At 51.5% G+C, this 23,772-nt stretch overlaps 11 protein-coding genes across 11 annotated transcripts; 4 read left to right on the forward strand and 7 right to left on the reverse strand.

The window, feature by feature from the left end:
- Positions 1-382: 382 nt before the first annotated feature.
- PMZ80_004321 (uncharacterized protein) lies at positions 383-2,081 on the reverse strand (the record flags this gene model as incomplete). Its single annotated transcript, XM_064872746.1, has 2 exons — positions 383-1,858; positions 1,908-2,081. 2 exons carry the CDS (start codon positions 2,079-2,081, stop codon positions 383-385), a joined length of 1,650 nt encoding a protein of 549 aa, XP_064731404.1.
- A 506-nt stretch (positions 2,082-2,587) lies between these two features.
- PMZ80_004322 (uncharacterized protein) lies at positions 2,588-3,571 on the forward strand (the record flags this gene model as incomplete). The annotated part of the gene is made up of 1 exon (XM_064872747.1): positions 2,588-3,571. One exon carries the CDS (start codon positions 2,588-2,590, stop codon positions 3,569-3,571), a length of 984 nt encoding a protein of 327 aa, XP_064731405.1.
- Positions 3,572-3,925: 354 nt separating this feature from the next.
- Positions 3,926-4,413, reverse strand: PMZ80_004323 (uncharacterized protein; the record flags this gene model as incomplete). Its single annotated transcript, XM_064872748.1, has 2 exons — positions 3,926-3,933; positions 3,984-4,413. 2 exons carry the CDS (start codon positions 4,411-4,413, stop codon positions 3,926-3,928), a joined length of 438 nt encoding a protein of 145 aa, XP_064731406.1.
- A 1,033-nt stretch (positions 4,414-5,446) lies between these two features.
- On the reverse strand, positions 5,447-6,588 carry PMZ80_004324 (uncharacterized protein; the record flags this gene model as incomplete). Its single annotated transcript, XM_064872749.1, has 6 exons — positions 5,447-5,812; positions 5,868-5,955; positions 6,008-6,282; positions 6,336-6,388; positions 6,442-6,475; positions 6,577-6,588. The coding sequence occupies 6 exons, from the start codon at positions 6,586-6,588 to the stop codon at positions 5,447-5,449; spliced, it is 828 nt and encodes a 275-aa protein (XP_064731407.1).
- Positions 6,589-7,828: 1,240 nt separating this feature from the next.
- On the forward strand, positions 7,829-10,952 carry PMZ80_004325 (uncharacterized protein; the record flags this gene model as incomplete). Its single annotated transcript, XM_064872750.1, has 2 exons — positions 7,829-8,104; positions 8,160-10,952. 2 exons carry the CDS (start codon positions 7,829-7,831, stop codon positions 10,950-10,952), a joined length of 3,069 nt encoding a protein of 1,022 aa, XP_064731408.1.
- A 1,035-nt stretch (positions 10,953-11,987) lies between these two features.
- On the reverse strand, positions 11,988-14,867 carry PMZ80_004326 (uncharacterized protein; the record flags this gene model as incomplete). The annotated part of the gene is made up of 2 exons (XM_064872751.1): positions 11,988-12,080; positions 12,132-14,867. The coding sequence occupies 2 exons, from the start codon at positions 14,865-14,867 to the stop codon at positions 11,988-11,990; spliced, it is 2,829 nt and encodes a 942-aa protein (XP_064731409.1).
- A 503-nt stretch (positions 14,868-15,370) lies between these two features.
- PMZ80_004327 (uncharacterized protein) lies at positions 15,371-16,441 on the reverse strand (the record flags this gene model as incomplete). The annotated part of the gene is made up of 1 exon (XM_064872752.1): positions 15,371-16,441. The coding sequence occupies one exon, from the start codon at positions 16,439-16,441 to the stop codon at positions 15,371-15,373; it is 1,071 nt and encodes a 356-aa protein (XP_064731410.1).
- Positions 16,442-17,170: 729 nt separating this feature from the next.
- Positions 17,171-18,388, reverse strand: PMZ80_004328 (uncharacterized protein; the record flags this gene model as incomplete). The annotated part of the gene is made up of 1 exon (XM_064872753.1): positions 17,171-18,388. The coding sequence occupies one exon, from the start codon at positions 18,386-18,388 to the stop codon at positions 17,171-17,173; it is 1,218 nt and encodes a 405-aa protein (XP_064731411.1).
- A 1,301-nt stretch (positions 18,389-19,689) lies between these two features.
- On the reverse strand, positions 19,690-20,368 carry PMZ80_004329 (uncharacterized protein; the record flags this gene model as incomplete). The annotated part of the gene is made up of 2 exons (XM_064872754.1): positions 19,690-19,979; positions 20,077-20,368. 2 exons carry the CDS (start codon positions 20,366-20,368, stop codon positions 19,690-19,692), a joined length of 582 nt encoding a protein of 193 aa, XP_064731412.1.
- Positions 20,369-20,959: 591 nt separating this feature from the next.
- Positions 20,960-22,381, forward strand: PMZ80_004330 (uncharacterized protein; the record flags this gene model as incomplete). The annotated part of the gene is made up of 1 exon (XM_064872755.1): positions 20,960-22,381. One exon carries the CDS (start codon positions 20,960-20,962, stop codon positions 22,379-22,381), a length of 1,422 nt encoding a protein of 473 aa, XP_064731413.1.
- A 592-nt stretch (positions 22,382-22,973) lies between these two features.
- LSM5 (RNA-binding protein lsm5) lies at positions 22,974-23,526 on the forward strand (the record flags this gene model as incomplete). Its single annotated transcript, XM_064872756.1, has 5 exons — positions 22,974-22,998; positions 23,049-23,105; positions 23,241-23,307; positions 23,367-23,430; positions 23,488-23,526. 5 exons carry the CDS (start codon positions 22,974-22,976, stop codon positions 23,524-23,526), a joined length of 252 nt encoding a protein of 83 aa, XP_064731414.1.
- Positions 23,527-23,772: the final 246 nt, after the last annotated feature.

Below are 23,772 nucleotides of genomic sequence, written 5' to 3' on the forward strand. Positions count from 1 at the left end.
CAGATCGTCTTCCGAACCAGCTGCAAACTTCGGTCACAGTGTCTCTGCTCCTTTATGAGACTCAAGGATGGCTAGACGCTGCGGGAGCCCGTTGGCAGCAGAATTGTTAACATACAACCAGACCTCAAGAGGTGGCGCGTCCTGCAGGATGGACCTTTATGAGAGTCAGTAGTCATTATTCTCGCCACCAATCGCACTTAGCCCGTAACTTTGTTGGGTGCAGCAAGTCACAGACTGACCGCTGAGAGAGTTTGTCATATAAGCCACTACTATCGGGTCAGCAGATTAGCGATGATCTCCAGGTAGAAGGACATCGTGTAGCATCGATATGTCTTGATCCTGTAATCTCACTAACATATCACATTACCCCAGAAGGTCCCTCCTACCTCAAGTTACACATCCTCAAAATATCGTGCCTCCCCCAAAACGCCCGATTCCTCTTGCCAAAGACATACATAGGCACACTCAACAAGCAAATCACAACCTCAATACTCCCAAACACGACGAACATATGCTTGATCCCCGTGCTAAACACCCACGTATACGCAAAGTAAGCGAGTACAAAACTGAACACATTCTTGAAAATGATCAAGTTCGTGAAGATCTCAATATCGATATCCCGATGCGCATCAAGTAGATATTGAGCCGAGCAGATCGCACCCATAACCATAGACGCAATGATGAACGCGATGAAGACATCTGGAATCAGCCAGCCGTACTTGTAGGTATCCGACGCTGTGATGCCGAAGCCATAAAGGCCAATCGCGGTGAAGATGAGTGTTGGCAGGGCGAGAAGAATGCGGTATTCTGGTTCGTATTTTCCGTTGTTGAGGCGGATCATGTAGCGGGTTACGAGCTCGGTGTAGATGCCGCTTAGGACTAGTCCGATCATTGCGCCGATGAAGGCGGCGGTATACATCTTTCCTGCTTGTTCTTCGGTGAAGAAGAGGGGTGGGCTGAGGAAGATGAGGGAGAGGATTACGCCGACTATTACGGTCCAGCCGATTATTACGCCTTGCATTAGGCAGCCCCAGAGGACGGCGGGTTGAAGGTAGAGAGGGAAGGGGCGGAGGAGGAGCTTGAAGTAGTTGTCGTCTGTTTTGCGGCCGTTGATGGGGAGGAGTTGTTTGATGTAGGGGTCTCGTGTTTGGGATGTAGCGGCTGGTGTTGCTGTTGAGCGGAGGTGTTTCTCGTCTGCGAGACTTTCTGTTCGTGAGACGGATGATGCAGTCGACGTTGCCCGCTCAGCGGTCATGTCTGTGTTTAGTGCTGTTGCTCGTCTGTATGCTGTCTCGGGAACGAAGAAGAAGAGAGCTAGGAAGCCAATACCCATGAAAATGGCAAGAAAGTAGAATGACCATTGCCAGCCGACGTGCTTCGCGATCATGCCGACAAAGACTGGTGTGAGGAATGCCCCTCCGAAGATGGCGGTATTGACAATTGCCATTCGCGGGCCACGCTCGTGCACAAAGTAGAGGTCCCCTACCACAGCGTTGGTAAGAGACTCGAACGGTGCAAGCGCCACGCCCTGGAAGACGCGGGCCCAGAGTAGTGAGGTGTAATTCTTGTTGCCATGTGTTGACCCTCCCCATGCTGAAGTGGCAGTCATCAATAGTGCTCCAAACAAGAAGACATGTCTCTTTCCCCAAACTCTTGCTGATGGTACGAAGATGACAGCACCAACTGCGCATCCTGCCAGATGGAAGGCAGTGAGGTTGGCTGCATCCTGGAATGTCTTCACGAAGAAGATTGCGAGCTGCACCGAGTCGGCTGCGAGGAGAGGAGCTGCTGTAGTTGCGATGACAGCGACGATAGTGAGGACTGCGAGGATGGTGTCACGCTTCCAGACTGGCCAGTTCTAGGGTTAATGTCAGGATGCGCTTGACACCAGAAGGAGGATACCATACTAGCGGGTCATTTGGGTCGTCGCTGGGCTGGGGTATAAGTGTGATCTTGCCCGTCCGATCTCTTTTCAGGTTCGACTCACTGCCGAGTCTTTCTACATTGCTTCGCGCCTGCTCGTAGACGTATACTGTGCCAGCGACATGCTCATCATTGGGCTCGAGGATACCGAGAGCCATGACTTTGGGTGTCTAGGCGATTCAAGGTAGGGGTGGCCCACGGCCGTAGGGAACAGCCTCTGCCCTCATACACTCACGATTTGAGTTGATCGGGCGTTCGCTCACATGATGATAGATGAAAGTAATCTTGTGGTCACAATCTCTACGAGAGCTAATGTGGTCGACATAACGCCAAGTCTGCGTAACGGGACGAGCACGTTTCAGTTCTAGATCTGGGGAAGTCGAACTCTACTGGCTGCATCGTTCACGGCAGAGTTGAGCAGATGTCTCTTCACAAAACCATCTGAGATGCGGTGATGTGAAGGCTATTGAACAGTATCCTACGGTAAAGGAGTCCCGAGTCCGTAATGCTGCAGCTACCCGGTGTGAAGGTATTGCGTCAGAATGGCAAGGATAACATCGCATCAAAACGACCACGAGTTCGAATGTCCTGCATGATGCCTCGTTGAGCTGAACCCTCTGTTCATACATCTAAGTACCCTGAATGCCAAAGTATAATTGTAAACATGGTGAGAACTCGAGCGCAAGACCAGGCGGCCACCAAAAGCGAGGACACAACCTCTGCGCCGCCCACAGAGTCCAAGATTCCGCAGAAGCGCCAAGAACCGGAAGATGAGGACGATACTAACGAGGAGGATGAGCCTCCTACCAAGGCGTCGAAGAAGGGTAAAGAAGCCAATCAGGGCAACAATTCTACCAAAGGAAATGAGTCTAACGAAACCAACGACCCGAACGAGGGCAATGAATCCAATCAAGGCAGTGAGTCCAACGACGGCAACAAACCCAACGAAGACAACAAACCATCCAAGTCCAACAAACCCAACACCACCATCCGCACCCTCCTCTCAACCCACGGCACCCTCCCCCTCTCCGACACATCCCTCACATCCCCCCAAAAACCCACACCAGAAACCCTCCTCGCCCACCTCCTAAACGCAACCCTCTCCTCAACCCGCATCTCCCACACCCTTGCCGCAAAAACAGTCCGCACCGTGATAGACGCCGGCTACGCCAATTTGTCCACGCTAGAGAAGGACACCTGGGAGCGACGCACCGAGATCCTGACGGAGGGTGGTTACACGCACTACCGCGAGAAAACAGCCACCCAGCTCGGTGAACTCGCGGCACTACTCCGGAGTGAATACGACGGGGATCTGAATAATTTACTCGGCCAAGCCAAAGAAGCAGCCGGTTCCGATGCATCCCACGAAAAGGTTCGCGATGAGGTCCGCAGTCGCCTGAAGAAGATCAAGGGGGTGGGTGAGGTGGCGGTTGATGTGTTCTGTGATACGGCGCAGGGGGTGTGGAGGGAGTTAGCGCCGTTCTTGGATCCGAGGAGTCAGAAGACGGCGGAGGGGTTGGGGTTGAGTGGGGATGCGGAGGTGTTGTTTGGGGAGCCTGAGATAGGGAGGCACCCGGTTGAGATGTGTAGGCTTGCGAGTGCGCTTACTGTTGTTAGGTTGGAGGGGAAGGAGGGTGAATTTACGTAGGTAGAGTAGGCGAGGTGCTAGGGAAGTTGTTTATAGTCAGGCCTGGCGTCGAACTCGTCGACTTGGTCGGATTGTCAACACAATTGAGATCCGTTTCTCTTCAGGCGTGTTTGGGAGCTGATCATTGCACTACTTTGAGAAAAGTACATACAAAGCTTGAAGCTTTAAGCTCTAGTTGAACCAATCCATGGCTCGTCATTTTGCCTGCTTTTCGATATTTCACATGAAAGGACCTCCCCAGTTGCCAGCGGAGAATGCGCACTGTGCACTTCTGTACAATCTGCCCAACGTCTCGATGATGACCACAACTCCGGCAATGCTAGATGTGCGTCGCTTCCTGATCTGGTTCCAACTTTATTTCCCTGCGAACTCGTTAGCATTACGTTCTTGTCAACACATAGACGAAACTCACCTTTATGACTCCCCGTCATAGTCTGATCGAAGATCTCACCCGGCTTACTCGCAGGCCAAGGTCTCTGCTCGTCACCCATCCCCTCCTTCTCAAACGGACTTTGCTTCTTGCTCTCGCCCGTACCACCACCCTCACGAATATAAACCGAGCTCTTGTCTCCCTGCGTAGTACCGCCATAAGCCTTCGTATGCGTCGGTGTAGCACCGCCGTTCGTATACGCCTTCTCAATATTGCTCACACCCGGAGTCTTGAATGACATGGCTGGGTTGTCTCGTGGTGTAGCGGCGTAGTTCATGTAGAGGAAGGCTGTGACGCCGAGGGCCGCGCCTGTTGCGAAGCGGCCGGGGTATTTGGCGAACATGGACGGGTTCGGGGCTTTATTGCTCTTTCTGGGGGCGCCCGGGTTGGCTGGTGCTGGACCGGCGGACATGTTGGTGGTGAGCGTCGAGTTGTGGTGAAGTGTATGGGGTGGATGAGAGAGCTGTGTGAGATGCTTTTTGGCTGGTCGATATGTGTGGTGAACTTCGACTGTGCTGTCTGTGAAAGTATTTGGGAAGGAAAGAGCGAGTGACGAAGTTTGACTCGATCGGCTTCCTAAGGTTGGTGCTTGAGCAGTGGTACGCGAAGATCCTGGTCGTGACGGAATCGTTCTCCGCTTCGTCTACGCTTTTGTGATGTAGTGAATCAGAGATGGCAGGGTCAGCAGGAAAACACGGGGGCTACACAATGGACATTGCTAACATAAATACGTATCTCATAAGGAATCACTCATACTCTAGCTTTGTGCCCCTGGCATGACTTCCCCGGAGCTGAGCTAGTCCAGCGTCACAGCGGTCATTTGTGTTGATTTGAGCTCCGGCCAGTGAAGTAATACGTCATGATCTCGAATGCTCAGATCGAGGTACGAGAGTCCACATTATGTAAGCGCAGATGTGAAAATGCCTGTGGTGCATGTGCGACTGCAGTCCCTCACTTCATCGCCAAATAACCAGAGCAGCACCAAGAATGTAAAATATCTCCTACTGTTTATGAGGCAACGGCAAGATAGGATGCTAGGACCCATGCTGGAAGATGGCTACGGCTAGTGACGCAGATCTGGCCTTATCAGCAGCGATCAGAGCTGGTCTGTGAAGATATATATGGCAGCCACGAGATATTCAGTCAGAAACACGATTTTGAACTATTCCATTGCGGCAAGATCTCTAAGATCAGTACATACGGTAGTCCTATGTCCTCTTCGTTGTATCGAGGACCAAGTCATGCAACTTCGTGGGGAATCATGAAAATTGCTTCGCTAGCATGGCAGCAGCAAGTAATTTTCCAATCTATGACCTTCATAGACAACCCTCGCCAATAATGCTTCGAGGCAACCAGATATTCAACGCTCCCTCTTCACTCCTTCCCAGCCTTGTGACTAACGGCGTCGATTGAGTAAATGGTAGCCTGTAACCAGGAGCTTGCTCTTAAGAGGCTGGTGCAGCAGGCTTCTCCTCGGTCGAGGTTGCCTCAGTCGATGCGGCTGGGGCTTCAGAGGCCTCCTCCTTCTTGGACTCAGATGGGGCGGCAGCCTCACCGTCACCACCGTCAGAAGAGGTCCACAACGTCAAGTTGTCTCGGAGGAGTTGCATGATCAATGTGCTGTCTCGGTATGACTCCTCAGAAAGAGAGTCGAGTTCGGCGATCGCATCGTCGAAGGCCTGCTTGGCCAAATGGCAAGCTCGGTCGGGTGAGTTGAGGATCTCGTAGTAGAAGACGGAAAAGTTGAGGGCAAGACCAAGTCGGATGGGATGTGTTGGGGTCAACTCAGTCTGAGCGACGTCGGTGGCATTCTATCAAGCGTTAGGTTTCGGACTGACAAAGCCTCAGTCATGGGTGCCTCCATACCTTGTAAGCTTCGTGAGCAGCAGTAGCGGCAGTCTTGCGCTTGTCACCCGACGCAAACTCAGCAAGATATCGGTGGTAGTCACCCTTCCTAAACATCCAGTCAGCAGATGTAACAACGGAAGTTTTGCTACCGTGCTTACATCTTGTGGTAGAAGACCTTGGATTCGCCAGTCTCGGCCTTGGGGATCAAAGCATCGTCAAGGACATCGAGGACATCCTGGCAGACCTTCTCGAGCTCTGTCTCAATCTTTTGACGGTAGTCCTTGATGGTGGAGACGTGCTTGTCGGAGCCTTTGGATTCCTCCTTCTGCTCAATGGAAGAGATAATTCTCCACGAGGCCCGTCTTGTGCCGACCACGTTCTTGTATGCCACGGATAGGAGGTTTCGTTCGTCAACAGTGAGTTCGCCGCCGAGCTAGGTACGAGTTAGACAGTTGGTCGAGGTCATTACAGAGGGATTGTACTTACATTGGCGACCTCTTTCATGTAGCTGACCATTTCATCGTAGCGCTCGGCTTGCTCTGGCAGACCATTAGTACTGGTCCGTGTTTGGACTGCAGATAGGTTGACTCACCGCAAAGCCTCGCGAGGAAAGTTTTGCTTTCGCGCTGTTGTGAAGGCACTTGTTAGCATCTCAATCTTATCAGGCACTCAGCATGACATGTGGGACGGTGAGCATGTTGAATTTCGCTGTTGGGCAGCTACTCACATCAGACGACATTGTGTATGTTTGTGTGAAGAGGACAAGGAAGTGTGAAGACTTGATCGAGGATGTAGACAAGTGCGCGAGTCGAAGTTGTGAGTTGCGGGTGGTTGTTTGGATGAATGGAGGAAGTAAGTTGGAGCGCTTGCTGTAAAGTTCAAAGTTGCGGTTGATCCAGAGAGGCTAGTGGGCTATCACTTGGAAAGTGCAGTGGAAGGCGAGCGAAGCCCAAACACCACAAAGCTGGGCGCTAGAATAGGCACAGTGACAGTTCTCCAGCCAATCTCCTGTCCGCCTCACAATTCTGTCTCATCAAGCTGCCCGTTGCTCTTGTTCTCATCCTTGTTTCAGAAGTGAGGCGGCTGATTCAGACTGGATTACGTCCAAGTCCACCACCATGCCAATTTCTCTACTTGACTGCTTCTGTGTAATTATTTGCTATCGTGAACACCCCAGAAGGGGCACGTGCTACTTGCACGAGGCTATGGCAGACCATCCCGGGCCGCCGAGTACTTGTACACCGCAGGAAGTACAGTCGAAAGTAGTTACAGGACCTCAGCAAGATATCACCGTCCCGCACCACTCCCATGCGGCAGCGGGCGAGTACCTGAAATTGTGGGGTTATCACCAATGCGGTGAGAGCTTCGAGAATCGTGCGAGTAGTTTCTCAGAGCCGGTCCATATTCTCGTCCGTCAGAAGTATCGCAGCGATCAAATTCCTATGGTTGTTGCTTTCTGCACAAGACGGCCTCACTGTCCCCTTCTTGCGAGCCAAAGTCGTGCTATCTATAGGGACGGCGACTTCATACGGGCTTGTGGCTTCGCTTCGATGGTGACAGCCCCGTGTCGACTGAGAAGCCTGTGCGCTGTCCTGATGCTTGTGCTCTCCCACTACATGTGTCAAGTCCTTGGTATCAAAGGTCTCTAGCGAACAAATGCTCGCGAAGTGCGCGGATGTCACTGCCGCCACCTCGTGCGCCGTGCACATGCGAGAGGTGGGCGGAATTATTGGAGTACTTCGCGGTAAACCAAAATTTGGGACTACTGTGTCCTCAGAACGACGCCTCGCCTTTGATCTTAGTCCCATAGAGTAGAATTATGCTGATATTCTTGACATTCCTTTCTTTCTGAGAGTCGTTGACGCCATTCGTTCCTGCTTCTTTGTCGCAATCGTCATCTGGATGGCCTGCGACCGACACGCTCTCTCAACCCAATAAACAAGTACCATTAGTGACACGCAGGACACCATACATACAAGATGGACCAATCTTATACAAAGTCTACTGCGGAGGTTCTGCAGCATTTCAACGTGAAGGAGGCGCAAGGTCTTTCTTCGCAACAGGTTACGGCGTCCAAAGAAAAGCATGGCAGCAATGCCCTCCCCGAAGACCCTCCCACGCCGATATGGAAACTTATTCTCGAACAATTCAAGGACCAGCTTGTGATCATATTGCTGGCCTCGGCTGCTATCTCTTTCGTGTTGGCGCTGCTGGAAGAGTCGGATGACTGGACTGCCTTTGTAGATCCTGTAGTGGTAAGTGGGGTTGCAGCAGCGATGTACCAGCAGAATGCTAATCTCTTTTGTCTAGATCCTCACAATCTTGATCCTCAATGCTGTCGTCGGCGTGACCCAAGAAAGCAGCGCCGAAGCTGCAATCGCTGCCCTCCAGGAGTATTCGGCGAACGAGGCAACAGTGACGCGCAATGGGCTGGTACAGCGAGTCAAGGCGGAAGAGTTGGTGCCCGGAGATATCATCACAGTTGCAGTAGGAGATCGCATACCAGCAGACTGCCGACTACTCTCGGTCCAGAGCAACAGTTTTGCAGTCGATCAAGCAATCCTCACTGGAGAGAGCGAGCCGGTCAGCAAAGACACGAGAGTGATCAAGGATGCCTCAGCCGTCAAGCAAGATCAGATTAACATGGTCTTCTCCGGCACCACCGTGGTGACCGGTCATGCTATTGCCATTGTGGCACTGACCGGTAGCTCGACCGCGATTGGTGACATTCACGAGAACATCACATCTCAGATTTCTGAGCCTACGCCCCTAAAAGAGAAACTGAATGAGTTCGGTGATCAGCTGGCCAAGGTCATCACAGCTATCTGCGTCTTGGTCTGGCTCATCAACATCCAGCACTTTAACGACCCGTCCCATGGAGGAAGCTGGACAAAAGGCGCTATCTACTACCTCAAGATTGCTGTTTCCCTAGGTGTTGCAGCTATTCCGGAAGGACTTGCAGCCGTCATCACTACCTGCCTTGCGCTCGGTACTCGGAAGATGGCAGCCAAGAATGCGATCGTGCGAAGTCTGCCTTCTGTGGAAACACTCGGTAGCTGCAGCGTCATCTGCTCAGACAAGACTGGCACATTGACCACTAATCAGATGAGCGTCGAAAAGGTGGTCTTTTTGAACGAAAGCGGCACTGACCTCGACGAAATACAGGTTGAGGGCACGACATTCGCACCTGAAGGTAACCTTGTTCGTGATGGAAAGTCACTTCAGAGTCCAGCTGTTTCTTCGAAGACGATGTCTCAGCTTGCTGAAGTCCTCGCTCTCAACAACGAAAGCCGCTTATCCTATGACGAAAAGGCTAATGTTTTTACGCTAATCGGGCCTGCCACAGAAGGAGCGCTGCGCGTTCTGGTCGAGAAGGTTGGCACTCCGGACGAGAAGATGAACAGTACCAGGACTGCTTGTCCTCGATCTGCATGGACGCACTTCTCAAGCAAATACTACGAAAACAGCCTTCCTCTGCAGGCCACATATGAGTTTTCGAGGGACCGCAAGAGCATGTCTGTACTTGTTGGTACTGGTCAGGAGCAGAAGTTGCTCGTGAAGGGAGCACCAGAATCGATCCTCGATAGATGCACACATACACTAGTCGGACATCACGGAAAACGTGTGCAAATCAGCCAGAAGCACATTGACCTCTTGACCGAAGAGATCAGTCTTTTCGGCAAGCGTGGGCTCCGAGTCATGGCCTTTGCCAGCGTCGAGAACGTGTCGGGAAACTCGGCGTTCAGATCAGCCAAATCAACGAAAGATTATGCCGCTCTTGAGCAGAACATGACCCTCATTGGTCTCGTCGGCATGCTCGACCCTCCTCGTCCCGAAGTCGCAGCCTCAATCCGCGAATGCAAAAACGCCGGCATTAGAGTGATAATGATCACAGGCGACAACCAAACAACAGCAGAAACGATTTGCCGTCAAATTGGTATCTTCACACCCGACGAGGACGTTCGTGGGAAGTCCTATACTGGCCGTCAGTTCGACAGCCTTACCGACAGCGAGAAGCTCTACGCCGCAAAGACAGCATCTCTTTTCTCCCGCGTCGAACCAACGCACAAGTCCAAGCTTGTAGATCTTCTGCAAGACCTCGGCGAGGTCGTAGCCATGACCGGTGACGGTGTAAATGATGCACCTGCGCTCAAGAAGGCAGATATCGGCGTTGCAATGGGGAGCGGCACTGACGTCGCAAAACTAGCAGCAGACATGGTTCTAGCAGATGACAACTTCGCTACCATCGAAGTCGCAATCGAAGAAGGAAGAACCATCTACAGCAACACCCAGCAGTTCATCCGGTATCTCATCTCCTCCAATATCGGCGAGGTCGTCTCCATCTTCCTCACCGCCGCACTAGGTCTACCCGAAGCACTGATACCCGTGCAACTCCTCTGGGTCAACCTTGTCACCGATGGTCTACCAGCCACAGCACTCAGCTTCAACCCACCCGACCACGACGTCATGCGTCGCAAACCCCGAAAGCGCGACGAACTGCTTATCTCACCATGGCTCTTCTTCAGGTACATGGTAGTAGGCACATACGTCGGCGCAGCCACAGTCTTCGGCTACGTATGGTGGTTCATGTATTACTCCGCCGGCCCACAGATCACATTCTACCAAATGCGCAACTTCCACAAGTGCTCACTCTCCAACCCAGCATTCAACGGCTCATACGCCAGCAAGCCAGCCGTCGACTGTGCCATTTTCTCCCCCAATGCAATCGAGACAAGAGCCGCAAGCACGATCTCACTGTCCGTGCTGGTCGTAATCGAGATGTTCAACGCCATGAACGCGCTGTCGTCGTCGGAATCACTACTCACCCTCCCACTATGGAAGAACATGAAGCTCATATACGCCATCTGTCTGTCCATGGCGTTGCATTTCGTGATTCTGTATGTTCCGGTCATGAGGACGCTCTTCAGCATTGAGCCGCTGAATTGGACTGAGTGGCAGGCTGTGCTCTGGATGAGTGCGCCGGTCATTCTGATCGATGAAGTGCTGAAGTTCTGGGAGCGGAAGATATACTTGCAAGATGATACCAAGCCGTTGGTGGAGGGTGACGGGCATGCGGCGAATGGGAAGGTGAAGCATACTTAGTTAGACACGAGACTGCCTGAAACGGCGATACCTCCGTCTTTTGTATACCAGATTAGACACTGGCGCATCGTGTCGGACTTGTGGTTTGTCACGGATAGCATAGCATAGCATGATAGAACGTTTAGATGAGAAATGGCAACATGACGCTCAAAACTGACCTTTGCTCTTCTAACATCCCTTTGACGAAGTAAGCGTCTTTGTGTTCAAGCTCGAACCGCCAGCGCAAAACGCGCCGAGTGCTCGTACGTAGCAGAGGAGACCAAAGGAGCGGGAAGTCGCGATGCACAGGGATGAAGGAAGGTGCGATACATTCCCGGAGACGGAGAAGGCGCGACCTAGTGACTGAAAAGAAGAAAGGAAGTAGCGACCCAGCTCCCGACACTATCAAAGCAGGAAGGCACGACCGATGCTACATCACCAGCGGAGGAAAGTGCGACTAAACATCTGTGACGGAGGCAGGTACGACCCAATCAATGCTTATAGGGAAGCTGCGACCGGTAACTGAGGAAGGTGGGACCCGGTCCCGTCAGACCAGGAAGGCACGATGGGTGGACATGGGGGAGGTGCGACCGACTGAGTGTCAATTGAGATGGAAGGCACGACCCGGATTGAAGGGAAGGATGGAAAGTACGATCTCAAGAGAGGAAGGCATGACGCACCAGTCGGGCGCGGAGGAAGGTACCATGGACGTCGAGGGGTATCGTATCTGGCAGGCACGACGTAGCCGTGGAAGGAGGAGAGAGCAGTGAGTTTTGAAGCGGAGGGCATCCTGGGAGGGACGATTGAGACGGAAGTGGTTGGTAGGAACGACGGGCAAGGACTTAGGAGTTAGAAGGGAATGTGCAAGAGGAACTTCCCCGTTGACTTATGTGACGGCGTGCTCCAAAGTACTAAAGCATGCTGTTCGCAGAAACGCTTGATGAGGTGAAGCTTATATGTGGAGCCTGAGAATAGATGTGATATCTGATACCGACCGCACCGGCATCGCTTGGTTGACCACGCTGGTTGGTATGAACGCCTGCTCGAACGCTAAAATCACCAAGACTTCCCCGACAGCTTTTCCTGCATAGCTTTTACCAATATACCTGGTATCGTATCTTGCGTCGCTCGGACTGTTAATCTGTACATCTGAAGATTGTCAGTGTTTGTTTAGCACAAAGTTGCGAGGAGCGAACTTACCTTCTGCGTCTTGTTAGGCTCCAACCTCATCAGACAACCCATCTTGCCCTTCTCCATTTGGAACACAGCACATCCAACAATATTACTTGCATTGGGGTCGACATTATCGAGGACTTTCCATCTGAAGTCTGTGACGATGGACTTGGTGACACCGTCGTCCATTGACATTGTTGGGTCTTTGAGGCCGAATGTGCTTTGCGCCTCCATGGCGCCACCACCGATCTGCCGCCATCGTTTGAAGAAGTCTTCTGCGCTGAGCTCGCTTGGGTCCATGTACCTGTGCACGAGCACGGGTAAGCGCAATGTGTACCCCTGCAATGCGCCGGCAAGGTAACTTATCCTTATTGTCGGGCCTTCTGCGAATGGTCCAAGTGCGGTACAGACCACCGTTTGCTGCGTCTGACTTTGTGCACCAACATTTGAGTCAGGAAGATTCTTCGTGTCGATCTTCAACGTCGAGGGAGATGTGTTGTCAAGCGTAGTTGTGAATGAGCCGACTGAGAAAGCAGCTTTGTTGGTGAAGTAGATCTTCACCACGCCCATGTGGCCTCTATATTCTTGACGAAGGCCGACTTGTATCTGTGAGTCTTCAAAGAGCACACCTTCATCGCGAAAATAGAGGTTATTAAACCCTAGTTCCCAATCTGGTGAGAGGTGGGCAGCGGTAGCTAGATTCGGTGCCTTCACTTCGTCAGAAGACAGGAGGTCCAGACCCTCGAGATCTTTGGATGCGCCATTTGTGCTGGGTGTACTCTGGCCATTGGGTTGGGGAGTACCATTCGCCGCAGCTGATCTGCCGCCGTTGACAATGGTGGTAAAGCTTCGTTTCAGACCTGTTTGTTGAGCTTGTAGCACTTCTTTCTCCGCATTTGCGTCTTTACCGCCTACCAACCATGTCCTTCGTTCGCTCGTGCCAACGCTCTTCTTATGTAGCCGTTGCAAGAGGATCGAAGCCCTTTCTGAGAATGGTGGCATCTCATCGCAGACTGTTCGTAGAAGGTCGTCGGTGGGTAATGTGGCTAGTGTGAGGTATTCACATGCCCTTTGCTGCAGTTCGGAGTCAGGAGAGTAGCTGTAGAAGCGGAACATCTGGAGTAGTTGCGGTTTGATCTCTGGAAAGAGGTTGACAAATTTGACGAAGGTCGATAGTAATAGTGCTCGCGTTGTGTCTGGTGAGGATATCATCTTCGCTTGCAGCGCCATAAGCTGTTCTATCGGACTGCAGCCTTTGTTGTCTGCTATTAGATGACCGAACTCACCCAGCACATACCCACCAATCTTGACGAGGGAATCGTGGCAGTTTTCGGTCTTGATATACTGGAGCATATTCTGAGCAGCATATGCTTGCAACTCCTCGTTGTTGGTGACAATTTGAATAACACGCTGCCACACCTCGTCGCTGACATGGTCGCCAGCCATCGCGAGTAGTCGCAACGAGATGTCAATGTACCACTGTGCGTCCGTAGCATACTTTTCTGTCAAGATAGCAATCTTCAGCACCATCTCTTCTCGCAAGGAGAAATCAGCACTCTGTAGGTACTTCAGCAGCTCATTCACAATGGGCTGCGCATTCGTAGTATCACACATGCTGTAGAGAAGGTCCAGGCCTTTACGCCGCACACTGATATCGCGGTCTCGCAGTGAGCCAATGATGACGTTCTGATGCCTTTTGATAGGATCGAGTGTTTCTGATCTTGCTGCAAAGTGTGTCATGGCGTCCAAACCCAGGTATCTTACGTTCGTCTCGCGCGACTGTATGAACTTTCCGAGCTTAGAGGATATCTGTATCATCAGGCTGTGTTCGGTCTCGATGTGTATAAGGAGATTGATGGCTTCGAAAAGAATAGCATTCTGAGCATTGTTCTGCTGGACGTTCTTGGGCACATCTGTCGGTATGGAGAGTATTGCCTGTAACGACTCCCGGATGATGTCTCTGACATGCGAGTCCTCGGACTGTGGGTAGAACTGTAGAAGTTTCAGAAACTTGACCTGTACCCAAGGGCAGGGCACTTTGTAGTATAGGTAGTCGGGCGACACATCGTTATCAACCACAATCTTTCTTAGCCTTTGGGCAGCTTTCACGTAACTGCCCTTGTACTGATCCGGATTGTCTTGTACCAGGGCCAGTATCAGAGATGTGACTGACAGCACAACACCCATGTCTGGATCGTCCATCAGGGCTATTATTCGTTCTGCCCACTCTTGCTGCATAATGCCAGGGTATTTCCGGTACAGCCTCAGCATCGTCAGGGCAGCCTTTTTCTTCACAAATGCTTTCGAGGTGGGCGAAATGAGCAGTCTGTGAACGTCGAAACTGAGAGCCTCTCCCATTTCTCTTCCACCCACATTGGCGACTGCATGCAGGGCCAAACAGTTGTTGATCTCATTGTGATCCAACAAGTCTTTCCGTATACTGTTCACGACAAGGTGCAGCAGGTCGTGCTGTTCGTGCAGGAAGAGGGTCACAGCCAGATATCCAATCTGCTTCTCTGAGTACTTCTGAGCTGAGATGAGGTTGACGGCTTCGAGGTGTCCAAAGTCGACATTGTAGCCCTGAATGTAAATGTACAACAACTTGCAGACATATTTCTTCTTCTGGTAGCCATCCAGCTTCTCTCCCTTGAACTTCTGCCGTATATTGGCCAACTCTTTGTTTATGCGCTTCTCTTCCAGTTCTCGTGCTCGGGCATTACGTAAGTCGGCGATGAATTGGACGAGACCTCGCATTGACGACATGGCTGTGGAATGGACTGATAAGCCAGTCAAGCCTCATCGAGTCACCGGCTCCTTCAAGTTACTCGGCGTGCCAGCTGCATCGCTCCTGCGAGACAGATTCGAGGTCGCGGTCTGTGTCGGATGGTCGATCCGCCGGTCTGCCTTCCTGTCGCGATTATCCTCAATTAGCAAGCGCGGCAATTTCGAAGGAGTCAATTTGTCCAAGCATCTGTCTCATCCTCTGCTTGCGCTGTCGAATTGTGAGGGTCGGCTCATTCTATTCACCCAGGGCATGGGGCTGTTCGCGGAGGTTGCGGAGTTTACAAACCCACGAGTTCGACCAGCGCAGGCTAACATGTCACATCAAAAGAAAGGGGCTCACAAGGCTCAATCATATCTACGGAATCAACCAGTGTAGTACTTAAGCATGCTATTTGAGATTGACGACCTCTACATTAATTGTAATCTATCTTTGTCTCCCAGTATTATGGTGCTGCACTATCAGCTCCTGCATAATCCGAAGCTCAAGCCGCCGACTTGTCCGGGCCATCTTCATCTCTTGAGTATTTGTACTGGTCGAAGATGCCGGCATACGGTGCGGCATGCTCGACAAAAATTGCAGGCTCCGGCGCTGCATCCTCAGTATGCTCCTCTTCGTCACTGCTGTCCCCTTGCTCTTTTCCAGTTCCACCCAGGTTGCCTTCCAAATGTGTCTTCCGTGAGCTCATCAACTCATCATATTCTCCTGTCCTTTCAAGCGCCGCCTTCACCTTCTTCAATCTCGAATTCATTGCATTGACAGTGATACGTCCATCTTCGGCCAAATGACCTTGAGATGGCATCGACCCAACAATACGATTCGGCGACCACATGTATTGCAGAAACGGATGGAGGTTCGTGCCGAAGAGATGGTTTGGGTACTGTGAGCACAACTCGCTGAGGCTGAAATTCTTAGGATACGGCTCGGTGGGAAGGGGGTACCCCGGTATGAGCCTTTGCGACTTCGAGGCTGCTTTCATCGAAGTGACCATGGCTCGGCCATCTGGAGAGGTTGTTGGTGTCATGGACTTCGCACGTGAAGTCGACGTTGAGGACTTCCTCCTTGACTCGTCAGATGGCGATGCAGCACGTGCTTCGTGTTCAATATCATTGGCCTTGATGGCCGACTTTTGTCGTTTCGACTTGGGGCTTTTCTTCTTACGATAGTTTGGGGTATCCTTCTTGCGGCGCTTTGACGAAGGCCCGAGCAGATAGTTGTACTCGGAATCTGTATCTGAGGAGTCTGACACAGCTGGATGCTTGCGCTTGAACTTCGATGCCGCTGCAAGAATGTCCTCTCTTGATACATAGTGCTGCGTATCAGGCACGCTGTCATCGTCGCTCCTGAGACTCTGTCGATCTGGCGTAGCATTAAAAGCGCTTGCTGGGACAAAGTGAGAAAAGTCATCGCAATCACTAAGACGTTGGCGCTTCGATGCAGGTCCGTCCTTAACTTCATTCTCCTTCTCCGAGTCGCTCTGTATTGGTCGCTTGCCTGCTCCCTTCATTACCAGAGCTAAAATCGGGTCGTCGAAGTATGGTGATCGTTCTTCCATCCTCAATACAATTAGGTCGACGGTATTATGTATGGTTGACTTGAGTTACTATGTCGTGTTCTGCAGACCTTGGGGTATGCGGCTGCGTATTGAAAAGAAAGCTTTGCCTCGAATATTGAAGAACAATCGGTGGCTGTTTAAAGGGTATTGTGCGTTGGACACAGAAATTGTCACACCTATAAGTGAAAGTTTTCATGGCCAAACAAGTGTTAAAAGTGTGACTGGAGCATGTGATCCAACGCGTCTATTGCAGTCATAGCATGAAGCCCCTGAATTGTTCAGCAAACTGTCCCAATTCCCGTACACATATCCGACTCCCTTGAAGCAGTCGTTGGTCGTATGTCACCGCGGGCAAGCGGCTCCTCTGAGTCGGCGATGGAATGCCTGGGACCCCTCTTCTGACAACTAAAGAAGATATCGTGGCTGAGATGCTTAAGCAACTCCTGCTCTTTCCAACTCTTCGGGAATGAAGCAGCTGCTAGATAGTGCTACAGGAGATTTCACCGCCGACCTCCAACACTCTCCAGCCTCGGCGTCTGACGGCAACCGCTTTCGCGAATAGCCGGTATCTGAGATATTTCCGTTGGTATGTGCCTCTGGCCATGGTACCCATTTGGCGGTTTCAGCATCCTGAAAGGCGTCGACCCTTTTGTCGTTTGTTGTTTGTACGCGACTTAGTGTCAGTTCTTCGTAGCCATGTGGTTGATTGGCTTCCAAGACTGCTTCGAGTCACGCCGTGGCGTAACGACTGTTGGCGTCATCTGCTGCCACTGAAGAGTCAACGGCACCGCTCATCTGCGCATATGATGGCTGAGGAGGGGATTGCTCGGGATAGAAAGGCCCACCTGGATGTAGATCCGATATCTGTGTTTGAGGTCTTTCGTTGTAGTGGAAGTCCTCATCCACTGTCATATCAGTAGTTCCGTCTAGCACGTAGACATCATTCATGTTCGGAAACTGAAAGCTACTCGAGCCGTCGGGGCGCGACTGCTCCAGCTGAGATTGTGATGACTGTTGTAGTCCTTGTGTATTCTCAAAGTCGTTGTTGCGCACCTCTACTTCTCGATCTCGTATTCTCTTCATCAGGTCAAGAAATTGCGAATTCCTGAACTTCTCGTTCGTCTCGTGTTGAACATTATGCACAAGTTCGCCAGCCACTCTTGCTAAGTCGTTGGCATCCCTCGTGTCTTGTTCTTGCGTTCGCTCTTTCGTCTCCGTGTACTCTATCGCATCAGATCCAATCTTTGCATTTGATGGCTCGTGGATAGCAATATCTTCTTGCGGTTCAATGACAGTCTCTTGCATCGGATCTGCTGTCGCCACCTGTGCTTCCGATGCTTGCATGTGGTCGAAGGCATCTTGAAATGCTTGATCGAACCCTGCTTCACTGAACTGAGGTTCCGACACATTGATCTGTTGCGCTGGATTTTGCTGAGCATACATGCCAGGCTGCTGAGGCATGTAGGATGGTTGTCCCGAGTAAGGTGTGAAGCCTTGGTTACTGAACTGTGCGGCATACTCTGGTTGTTTTTGGGCTGCAGCCGGGCTCATGTTCTGTCTTTGTCTCATGAACTCTTGCTGCCATCCTCCAGTCGCAGTCTTCACTAGTGGTGCCTCGGTTCGGAATTGATGCGCTGGGATGGGCGAGTTCGATATACGTAGACTCTGGAAATCATTTGCCCAGCTCGATGCCGGTTGTGCTTGAAAAGCTGGTTGAGCATTATGCTGCCACGCTGGCTGCTCAAGCTGGAATGGATTCGTTGACGCATTTTCGAAAGCATGGAATTCTGCGTCGAGGCTGCCAGCCCTAGGATCGAAAGATCGGAAGCCTTGAGCTGGGGAATGTCTAGGTCCCGTGAGGCGATCCTGCTGTAGCGTTCTGTCTACAGAGGTATGTTTCTGGAAGGACTGTAGGGCATTAGACGGCCCGCAGAGTGCGTCGGTCATCTTGGCGATCAAAGTTCAGACAAAGGAGATCTGTAAGAGCGCGGACCGTGATGAGTGCGCGGGCTTGTCAGAACATGGCTGTACATGATAAGGCATAGGAAGAACTTCTTGAGATGCTTTTGGCCCGCTGAGAAAACGTCAGATGTCATTGTGACAAGGCTGAGCCGAGGTTTGAGGGACACTGAGGCTCGGTAACAATTACTCCGATAGCAGTCCGCCCAAAGAGGAAGTTATCGCCGTCCTCGGCCTTGGGCACGGTGGGCTCGTGGAGAAAGTACAGCAACAACAATCACGGCCGAAGAACGTCAAGAGGGTAAAAATGTGCTAGGACATTGGTTGTGTTGTAGATAGAACGAGCACACACCTTACTTCTGCCACTAGGTTCTTGTCGGCCACACAGTCACCCGACTTCGTTCGCCTTCTTCCCTCCCACCTGCCTGCAATAGATGCCAGACACGGGCAGCCAGACGGCCACAACGACCATCAGTGGTATCGCATTCTTGCCCCTCGCGATTCCGCGCTTGTATCAGGCATTGGTTGCACGCCGATCCATCGCTTCCTCCTATTACCCAGACACGTTTCCTGGGCTCTCAGGCAAGGCTTTTGGCTAGTGGTATGTGCGGCCCGCAGCAGCTGGCTAAGCAGATTTGCTCTGCCATAGCGTGCAGCAGGCCAGCAGAGCGTTAATGACCGGCCTGGAAAGCCAGCTGTAACGAGAAACCGCAAGCTGCTGTGCGTCCTGACAATTGGCGCAGGAGCAGGCCTTGACAAAACCCTAGCAAGGTCATGAGCAGTAGAAGGTAAGCGCAGCAGCCAATTGCCTAAAGCTTATCAAACACCCGATAGACAAAACCAATAACGTGCATGGCGTAACGGGTGTGCATCGTGACGGTTCCGCTTGAGCACGAAACCGTCTCTCCCCACTCTCTAGAGTTGCTGTCAGTGATACCGTACCTATTCGATACAGGCGGCAGGTGCGAGTGATCAAGTCTGTGTAGCGTAGCATCAACGAGAGTAACATAGTTGCGACGGCGCCCCCCTGAAGTCTCATTGTCTGTTCACTGATGAGAAGCGGTTTGCTCAGGACGGTGAAGCATGGTTTGTTCGTGCGTGCTTAGTCATAACCCGCGAGCTTCGTTTCTGCGCAAGATACTGCACTGATCGTCGGAAAGCGCGTGTTCGACATCGGTCAGAGCAGCCTCGTACTGTAAATCTCTGTTTGTTGTTTCCCTCCAACGGCTGCGCATACGCTTTTATCTACCGGTTTTGCGACTTGCCGCCGTTCGTCCCTGAGGCATTTCTCATCCACTGAAGCAGTATGCCCCTTTCCTCGAACCCGATCCGCTTCTGCTCTTGTACTCGATCTTGGCATTCTCGAAGGCAGAGCCGATATGGGCTCGCCTCCCCTCGTCATGGTCTAAGATCTCAACTTTCCTGATTCGTCGTCTAAAACTGTCCGATCCAAAGGTTGACATGTCGCCACTGAAGTCACTTGGGCTTGCTGACTTGATGCTGACAGGCACATTTTTGAAGTATACATCCATCATCTCCTCGTAAAATTGCTTGCACGTGACGATGATGGGCAGGTAACCTACAAGATGTCTCAGTACATTCGTGCGGCAGTTGATGGTTCAAGGAAATCTAAGGCGTGGCATCCCTCGGTAGCAAACTCTCGATCACAAGCTTACCTCTGTCTTTGAACCAAAAAGCATCCTTTCCACCGTACCGATAACCGGCCACCCTAATACTTGTATCTTCCGTCAAATGCTCGAAGATTTTCAGTCTGATTTCGACTGGAAGAGTCTTTAAAGACGGTGATGTTGATTGGCTGCTGCTGGCTATAGATTTGAGTCTGCTACTGGCTTTCATCTTCATGGAGATGAACAAGTCGAGTTTGGACCGGTAGATAGACTTGAACCGTTTCGAATTGATGGTGTACGCCCGCAGGAGCAGAGTGAACTGCAGCTTAGCCAACAGCATGTCGAAGAAATGTTGCCGCAGAAACTGATACATTGATGACGCTGACCTGATCGTGAGAGCCAGACTATTATCTGCACTTTCCGTTGGTATGCTTAAGGGAATATCACTGAACCACATCTGTTTGAACGCACAAGGCTGAGGTGATCCCGCCATACACCCTTGAAGGTGCAGATACGTTGGCAGCATTTCGAGAACAGGTGCCTGAACAGGCTGAAAGTCGATTGTGTGAAGGTGGTTCGGGACCGTTGTGCTTAAAATATGCTCTCGAGAATCTGCTCATCTGACGACTATTCGAAGGCAGGAGCGACTGGAGCCTGGCGGCTCAAATCAACTCGAAAGGTACCGAAAAGGTTCAAGCCTACTGATGGGACACAACATCGTAGATGTTCCTTGAAGTCGATGAATTTGAGGAGCGGACTCCTGAGTGGGAGCAACGATGGGACATAACTCATTCAAGGCCTGGGCCTCGTGGCAAGATGACTCGTATATGCATGTTGACGATCTTTAGTGCTGCAGAAGCAACACATGAAGCAAAAGGTCGCGTGCTGCAAAGTTCGGAAGGAAGCCTGATGAGGCAGAGTCATGCGAACGATGAGACTAGTGCAGAAATTAATTGCGCAGGGGGTGTGGGCTGCCAGTGTTGCGCTTGGTGTGACATCCGCTCTCGCGGCGTTCCGATCACTCCGCTCCCTAGCGGGTCTCCACAACACCGTCACCGTTTCATTCAAGTTGCTTCTGCTCTGGGCGACGACATCAATCTATGACTTTACACTATATGTCGGGCATCAGCATGTAAAGCACCACCCGAGGGTCATGGTCGCCTTCATTAACATCCTCAATCTTTTTCCCCTGTTCCTAGCCGTGTGCGCATGGCCCGCCCCGGCAGTTGTTCACGGTGGCGCCCCAGTGTCTGCGAATGTGTTTGAATCGCTAGAAGAGTTGGCCAGAATCGTTGACATAGCTTATTGTGTTGGCACCTCGGGAATACAAAAGCCTTTCCAGTGCTTGAGCCGGTGTACAGAGTTCGATGGCTTCGAATTAATCACAACATGGAATACCGGCCCTCTGCTCTCAGACTCCTGCGGCTATATTGCGATCTCACATGAACCTTTCGAGAAGCGGGTCATTGTCGCATTTCGGGGAACATACTCGATTGCAAACACGATTGCTGATCTATCCACCAGACACGCTGAATACGTACCCTTTCCTGCTGACAACGACTCTCATACGCTTTGTAGCCAGTCGAGTCCTACAAGTGACCGGCCGTCATTCCTGCCGCAATTGACACGACAGCACAGTGAGAGGGATTTGGAGGAGCCGGATTGCAAGAATTGCACAATTCACTCCGGCTTCTTGACATCATGGCAGAATACCAGGTGCACGATCCTCCCACATGTTGAGGACGCTCTTGAAAAACATCCAGACTACAAGCTCGTTCTAGTCGGCCACTCCCTCGGCGGTGCAGTGGCAACCGTTGCCGCCCTCGAATTCCAAGCTCGTGGATATGAGCCTCATGTAACTACGTTCGGCGAACCCCGACTCGGTAACAGAGAACTAAACCGGTACATTGACCGCAAGTTTAACCTGAATGCTACCTCACCCGACGATGCGCTCTTCCGTCGGGTAACTCATGTAGATGATCCGGTTCCTCTTCTACCGCTAGAGGAATGGGGATACGAGATGCATGCAGGGGAGATCTTCATCTCAAAGGCTTCGTTGCCACCAGCGCGAAGTGATCTACATGCTTGTGCTGGGGATGCGGATCCGAAATGCATAGCTGGCGGTGGCAGTGTGGAAGAAGCAAACGCGCCTAGTGAAGGCGCAGATATCAATGCTGAAGAAGTGGTGATAGCCAAATGGGGGTTACCAAGCAGGTACAAATTATGGCAGCTGTTCTTTGCGCACAGGGACTACTTCTGGCGTCTTGGCCTTTGCGTTCCTGGTGGTGATCCGTGGGATTGGAACAGAGGTAGTTTGCGGTATGACAGTGCAGGTCACGATGATGAGCTGTGATGACATGGGCAACTGCGGGCGTTACTAGCACCATTGACGACACTCGAGTGGCCAGGCGTGTGTGATAACTTGAGAATGAGATACTGGGATGGTTTACGCGAAGTCTGGAGTGGGCGTTCCAGCGATAGTTTCTTCTTCGAGAGCTGGGCGCAATTACATAATACTAAATTTTCATTGAAACAAATATGCTTCATACTGGTGTTGTTCTTGTAATCATGCATCGGCTTCACGCATAGATCCCGCGGATTGGCCCATTTGACGACACTGTCGCGGTTGTCTCTACAAGCCTACTTCCTCTGTGGTGAGTGTGCGCTTGAAATGCAGGAGTAGCCCCACTTTTATACTTCTACAACTTTCGAAGACCACTTCGAGTTCTTGTAAGCAACAACAAGATAACCACTGGATTCCCATTTGAACGAAGCGAAGAAGTATCAGCCCCTACCATTTACAGACCTAGAAATTCCAACAGCCTACGCACAACTTTGCGCGACAGCCTCGCCGTGCAACTTGACTTGGCCAAAACACAATACCCTACTACATCCTCCAGCAACAACTCCAGACTTCTAAGTAGCTCTTCACACGACACGACACCATGGCTTCACAACTCCTACCACTAGGTACCTGGGAGCCCCTGGTTGTGGTCTCAACCAATGCTGATGCGACACAGAACTCATCGACAAATGCGTCGGCTCCAAGATCTGGGTCGTCATGAAAGGCGATAAAGGTAAGGTTATCTCCACCAGAGGCCCAATCGTATCACATTCGACGTCCCAGCAAACAAACTAGCTCAGAGATTCAGTCTACAAGGGACCTCCTGAGTACTTTGCGAGATAGGACACAAGTGGCTAACAACCCACAGAATTCACAGGAACACTCATGGGCTTCGACGACTACGTAAACATGGTTCTGGAGGATGTGGTTGAGTTGTGAGTGGCCATTCATACTCACAGCCAGCCAAGACTTGGATCACTAACGGCGTGGGCAGTGACTACACTGGCTCACAGACCAAGATGCCGAAGATATTACTGAATGGCAACAATGTGTGCATGGTGAGTCCTTGAGTCTACCAAGTCGAGATGGCCACGGATGGCTAACTCTGTGAACAGCTGATACCAGGCGGTGAGGGACCGGTTGGGAGTTCATGAGCAGTGCCGAGAGGCAGACGAGGGCCATAATGAGCCAAGCCTTGTTTCAAGCATAGGACGACCAGCGATCAACCAGACGAGCGGCATAGTATTGAAATGTTTGCTGAAAGTGTCGAATGTCTAGCGACATCCCATATGAGATATGCTCTCGTCCGCCGCACGAACCCGTTCGGGTATATAGCCTCCGTCAAGGGACATTCTGGAGCCCTCATCGAGGTCATATGAGAGAGTGTCAGTGACGAAGAA

Source organism: Knufia obscura, assembly GCF_036327395.1.
Source record: "Knufia obscura strain CCFEE 5817 isolate CBS 148926 chromosome Unknown scaffold_4, whole genome shotgun sequence".
Taxonomy (NCBI): domain Eukaryota; kingdom Fungi; phylum Ascomycota; class Eurotiomycetes; order Chaetothyriales; family Trichomeriaceae; genus Knufia; species Knufia obscura.